We start from the raw sequence: 6000 nt of genomic DNA, 5'->3' as shown, positions 1-6000 counted from the left end.
CCTTGGGAAGTAATAGCATCCAAAGAACTGGACACTTACCAACTACAGATAACAGTTCAGAAAGTGGTGGGGTCGGGGCCCCATACTACACAGGGCTGCTCCCTTGAGAACGAGGGCTCGTCCCTTCACTGTCCTGGACATCAGAAGAGCTAGAGCCTAGGAAGGTCCCCATCAGGAGCTCTGGCTCCTGGCCTCACTGCACAGCCACCCAGCAGCTGGTTTGGCGTCAGGCTGAAGGTGAAGTGCAGCTGTGGGCTATAGTCCTAGGAATGGAGTGAATGGGTGCCAGCGAGGGGGTGCTCTGGGCTGGCTGCCTGGAGCTGGCGCTCTGCCCTGCCCTGTGCGCAGGGTGGCAGGATCTATTCTGCTTAGCCACAGAAACTCTGGGTTCCACCACAGACCCCTGGCTTCTCTGGCTACACAGAGTTTCCTCTTTTCCAAAGTGTGTGGCCCAAACCTGCTTGTGGGAAGAAAGCCCCAGAGCACAGGATTAGTCCTATAAATACCAAAGGCAGCCCTGTGAGCAGAGACCCTTTATTCCCAGCATCCTTGGAGGACAGACCTTGAACAGGGAAGAAGAGACTGCCCAGGAAGACAAGAAGAGACTTAAGGGGCACACAGCTGGTTACAGGCTCCTGTCCTTGGCTCTTTTCCAGAGAATATCCCTGCCTGGGGGAAGACAGACCTCTTCCAGCCTTTGTGCTCAGGAGTTCCTCATCACTCATCTCTGCGAAGGTGGAAAGGTTTGGCAATATGTTCCAAAAGTGTAGCATCCGTGTGGTCATTGTGACATGGCTTCGGGTCACTGTATATGCCCACACATCCACTGTGTCCTTGCACAAGGCAACTGGGCAGCTATCCAGCCCTCACACATCCCTCTGGCCAGTATCCAAACCCTGGTACAATGCCGCTGGTGGCTCTCAGCTGCTCCAACTTTCCCCCAAAGATGCAGGCGGTTTCAGAAACTCCTCCCGTGATTCCTGACAGGGCCTCAACTTCCTCCAGCCGGCAAGCAGCTGTTGAGTAAACAGAACTCTCCCTGCCTGGCCCAAGGGTAAGTCCAGAGTCCCCAGGCTGCCACAGAATAGATGTGTCATCGGGTCCCTACATGTCTGTTACAGGAGGCCATAGGTGCCAGGAAGGGAACCAGGCTGGGTCACAGCAGCTTTAGTGCTTAGTGTGAAATGCTGGCCTGGGGTTGATCCACCCTGCGATGTTTGCCCGGCATGCGCAAGGTCTCGGGTTCCCAGTGCCTCAACAATAACAACCACAAATTAAAAGCAGAGACTCAGGTATGTCTAGAAGCACTGGCTCCTCACAGGGATACAGAGTAGGATGAGCAGTGTGATCAGGGCGCCTTCAACATCCAGGCTCCAACCTGGAGCATCGGGGCCTAGAGGCCAGGCCTGATGCTGGTGGCCCAGGGACAACGCTTCTTCATTTCCAGGGTGGCACAGAGTATTCAGGACCCCCAGGACGGCGGACTGCAGTCCTCTCGTCTCCAAGTCACAGAAAGTCCTTGGGCAGAGCTTCCAGCAGCTCTGGGTGGGCGTGTCACCGCAGAAGCTGGTGGGGCGGGGGTCCACAGATATCTGGCTCGCAGAAGGCTTCACGGTAGGATCATCCGAGGACAATGAGTTGATCTCCAGCCCATTTCGTAAGCTTCAGAATAAGAAGGCTGTGCCAGGGGGGGTCTCATTGTGTCCTCCCTATGGTCCAGGGTTCTGTGTGATGGACACAGACTATCAAGATGCCAGTGGTGATGGGTGTTCTCATCGTTCAGCGTCCCTCTGCCTCAGGAGCAGAAGCAATAGGTACTGGTTCTGTGCCCACAGGGAGCCATGTGCACAACTGGAGGCTGGTAGCATTTCAGTAAAGCCATCCCTCGAGACCCAGGCGGAGAAGGCAGGGCACAGGGGTGAGGGCAAGGAGGCTTGGAACTGGCCTGTGGCCTCTCCCTTATCAGACACTAGCCCGACAGCCAGTGCCTACTGCTGGGGTACAGGGGCCAGCACTCTTGGCAGCAGCTGAAGGATTCGCTCTGGGCTACCACTGGATACTGGGCTTCAGTTCAAGCCACAGCAGCTTCCCAGCTCGGTGCTAACTTGATCTCAAGGGTACAGGCAGCTGCTCCCTAGCCCCAGATAACACTGGATGTCACTTCTCAGAGACAGTTATAGGCCCGTGGTCCTCTTTTCCTCCTTCCTCTACCGAGAACATGACCTCAGTGCAGCTGCCCAGAGGCGGTTCTGTTTCCTGCTCCGGGTAGTGGGGGGCATGGTCCACCTCCAGCTCAGCTCCCATCTTAGGCTCTGTAGACCCTGCCGGAGCCCGGCCCTCAGGGACTTCGGTCTTTACAGAGCCCACGATCACCGTGTCAGCCTTCATGATGTAGATTTTCTCTGTAAGGCAAGAGGATGGGTGAGAGAGGAGGGCCATAGTCCACTTCCACCTCACCTGCTGGTGACCTCAGAGGATGCATAGAAAAGTATTTATGAAGCTGCCCATGGTTCCCTAGGCATGTCGTCTGTCAGAGATGAGCAGAAGAGGAGAGAAGGCAGTCAGTCCACAAAGTAAGGGGTAAAGGAAGGCAGGGTAACAGGGACACTAGAGGACAGAGCAGAAACACATGTTCCTGGCTCTTCTCAAGTGCCAGGCCTGAGGCCCAGCACTCCCATGAATGGCCCTGTACCACCATCACTAATCTAATCCACTGCCTGGCTAAGAACCTATATCCCCTTCTCCTCCTCCCCTTCGCCCCAGGGGATGCCTCCAAAGAAACTTCCAGTCACCTGGATGCCCTTTCTACTTGCTTCCATGTGCCTACAACAAACACCCTCAGTGACCAATGTGCCCCGGTTTGCCTGGGACAGATGAGTCCTGCACCCCAGAAGCCTCATCCAGGCAAACTTGGTGGCCATTCCCTTCAGAAACCTGGGTTCCGATGCTATGCAACAGCAGTCAGGGCCCCCATGTCTCTATGTGCCCTGTTCCTGAACCTTGTGCTGCCAGTGGGCACAGGAGATGAATGTCAAATCCCCCAGCACTAGGACATGCTACAGCCCTCAATGCAGGCTGATGCAGGGGGTTGCTGGAATGGCCTTCTCATGGAGTGGATCAGAGAGCCCTGAGGAAAAGAAAGCAGAAGCCTGGATTCACCAGAGCAGCCTGCTCTACCTACTGGACATGGCACCTACCCCCTGCCCCATCCTGCAATGGACTCTGCAGATGGAATGAGGAAGTTCAAGAAGGAACTTAAGAGGTGGGGGTGGGTAGGCACAGGGGGCACATGGACCCTTGCCTTTGGGTTACACCCTCAGATTCAGGAAGCCCAGAACATTCTCAAGCACCCCGGCATGCCTGAGAGCATTGCACCATGCCAGTGCTTCTATTTTGGTTTCTCACACACCCAGGAAAGAGAGAAGTGTAGGAAACAACAAGTGGAGGGCTAGGCGAGAAAAGGGGTCAATCTGTGTGTCCCATGGGAGAGCAGCGTCTCAGGCCCCACCCAACAGCCTCCATCAAGGCTGGTCCAAACCCTCATCTGAGGGACAGGCAAAGATGAGAGTCAAGATGAGCCTGGTGGCACAAGCCTGTTCATCTGGAGAAGCTAAACCAGGAAGATGGCAAGTTCAAGGCTAGCTTGGGCTACAAAGTAAGTGAGTTCAAGGCCAGCTTGGGTAACTCAGTAAGATTCTGTCTCAAAGAAAAAAGTAAAAAACGGAGCTGAGAACATGTGCAGAATTGTAGCATTAAAAAGTTGAACAAGGTCTCCTCAGGATCAGAAGTTCAAGGTCATCCTTGGCTGCAAAACAAGTGCAAGACTAGCCTGGGATAAATGAGACCCTGTCTTAAGAAAACTTTCCAGAAAACAGAACAAAGGCTGGGGAGGTAGCCTAGCCGTGAAGTGCCGGTTATACAAGCATGAAGACCAATGTTCAGATCCCCAACAGCCACATAAGTGCTGGCTGGGTGCGGCAGCAGCCTGTAATGCCAGCATGTGGGAGGCAGAGATGGGATCCCTGAGCAAGCTAGACTAACTGCAACAGTGATCCCTGGGTTCAAGTGACAGGTTCCTCTGCAAGACATAAGGTGAAGAGCAATCGGGTAGCCAATGTCAACTTCTGGCACACACATACACACCCGCACACATATACAAACACACACGCAATTTTTAAATTTAAAAAATAAAAAATCTAAACAAATGAAGATGGGTAGAATATAGTTCAGTATTAGAACCACATCTCCAGCATGTAAAAGGCACCAGGTTCAATCCTTGGTACTAAAAAAGACAGATGGGACTACAGGTCAGGTACTGGGGTCATCTAAGAAGAGCCCAGGGCAGTGGCACATACAGACTAAATATATACAGACTAAACATATATGTATTTATATATTGTATATATAAAATATATCATATCTATTTAGCATATATATACATATATATGTATGTGTATATATATATATATATGAGATGAAGTTGTTTCAAGATGGCTCAACAGGCAAAAGTATTTGCTGCCAAACTCAAAGACCTGAGTTTGATTCCTAGGACCCATGTGTTGGAAGGAGAAAACTGACACAAGCAAGTTGTCCTCTGACCTCTAAATGCACACTGTGACACATGCCTCCACACACACAAAGAAGTAAACAATTATTTAAGAGAGATTAAGAGAAAGAGATGAGATAGTGGAGAGTGATGCGGGGGGAGGGGAGGTATTGTGAGGGCAGAAGAAGCCAAGGCCAGAGACAAGCCACTGCTCTCTCAAGTCTATGGGTCCTGACCCTTTGGCTCCACCCACCACAGGCTGTACACCTTTGGCTGCTTAGATTCTGTCTACACCACTGCTCCAGGGAGAGTGTCCTAGTCAGGTGAAGGACAGGAGAGGCAGAGGGGGCACAGCCGGGGGGGGGGGGGGGAACAGCCAGGGGAACACAGCCAGAGGGGCACAGCAAGCACACAGGTCACCTGAGTCCAGGTGTCCCAGAAGACCCCCAAAGCCTTCCTTAAGCAGGTCTTCCCCATCCCCAGCCCTTGCCACCTCCCACCCTGCACAGGCTCTGGCCCCATCTCCAAATCCGAGGCCCTTCAGTCATCTTAGAGCTCTTAAGGACTCCCTGGGGAACTGAAGGAGCCTTTGGCAGTGTTCTCCCAAACACGTTCTTTTCAAGTAGAACTTACAGAAAGCTGTGGCTGTAAACATTTCTCCGAGGCAAAGGCCGCTCTGGCTCTCTCACCTCCACAGACTGCCCGGGAAATGTGAAGAACTCTTACCAGTGCCCTTCCAGCGTTAGGGCAGGGCCAGCCGCTCTCCAGGGAGTGCCTGCCCAGGAGAGCTGGGGGGTGGGGGAGACACTGACTGGGTGGAGAAGCTCAGCAGAGAGCCCTGGCGTGTTCAGGGTGGACAGCATGAGAAGGCTCCTTCCAGGACAGGAAGAGGGGAGCTGCCTGCTGGAGGTGAGGAAACAGCAGCCCTATAGAGCAGAGCGGCTAAGGGGGGGGGGGGGGAGGTGAGAGGGAGGGAGGGAAGGAGGGGACGAATTCCGGAAGAGGGAGAGCAGATAACTTGGAAGTGAGGGAGCATCCAGCTGAGACCAGCCTTGAATGCCAGAGTGAGAATCGAACACTCCATCCTGAGAGTGATGGAGACAGTGTGTATCAGCCGTTCTCTGCCTTCCTACTGCCTTGACCCTTTAATACAGTTCCTCATGTTGTGATGATCCGCAACCATATGATTATCTTCATCGCAACTTCATAACAGAATAATATTTTTGGAGCTAGAGGTTTGCCAAAGGGGCCACAACCCACAGGTTAAGAACCACTGATATATATGTTTTCAGGTGGTGGGAAGTAAAGAAGGAGGCAGGACCCATAGGAGCCATCGCAGATGTTTGTCCTGGCTGGAGGGCAGCAGAGATGAGAAATGCTGGAGGGTCAGGGCTGGCCTCTGGGTTCCTGCTGAGACCCATGGGTGGTATGGACAAATCAGTGCTGCAGGACCC

At 53.1% G+C, this 6000-nt stretch overlaps 1 protein-coding gene across 2 annotated transcripts in view; it reads right to left on the bottom strand.

Annotated features, from left to right (window-relative positions):
- Positions 1-528: 528 nt before the first annotated feature.
- Tnfrsf8 (TNF receptor superfamily member 8) overlaps positions 529-6000 on the bottom strand; it is a 43215-nt gene continuing 37743 nt past the window's right edge. For both annotated transcript variants that reach the window (XM_060379118.1, XM_060379119.1), the window contains exon 13: positions 529-2402. In XM_060379118.1, coding sequence (XP_060235101.1) covers positions 2158-2402 — 245 coding nt within the window. In that variant the 3' untranslated portion in view covers positions 529-2157. The remainder of the gene's footprint in view (positions 2403-6000) is intronic.

This window comes from Meriones unguiculatus, chromosome 3 (genome assembly GCF_030254825.1).
Source record: "Meriones unguiculatus strain TT.TT164.6M chromosome 3, Bangor_MerUng_6.1, whole genome shotgun sequence".
Classification (NCBI taxonomy): Eukaryota; Metazoa; Chordata; class Mammalia; order Rodentia; family Muridae; genus Meriones; species Meriones unguiculatus.
The sequence above is the reverse complement of the archived record's forward strand: the minus strand, read 5'-3'. Positions and strand labels throughout refer to the sequence as shown.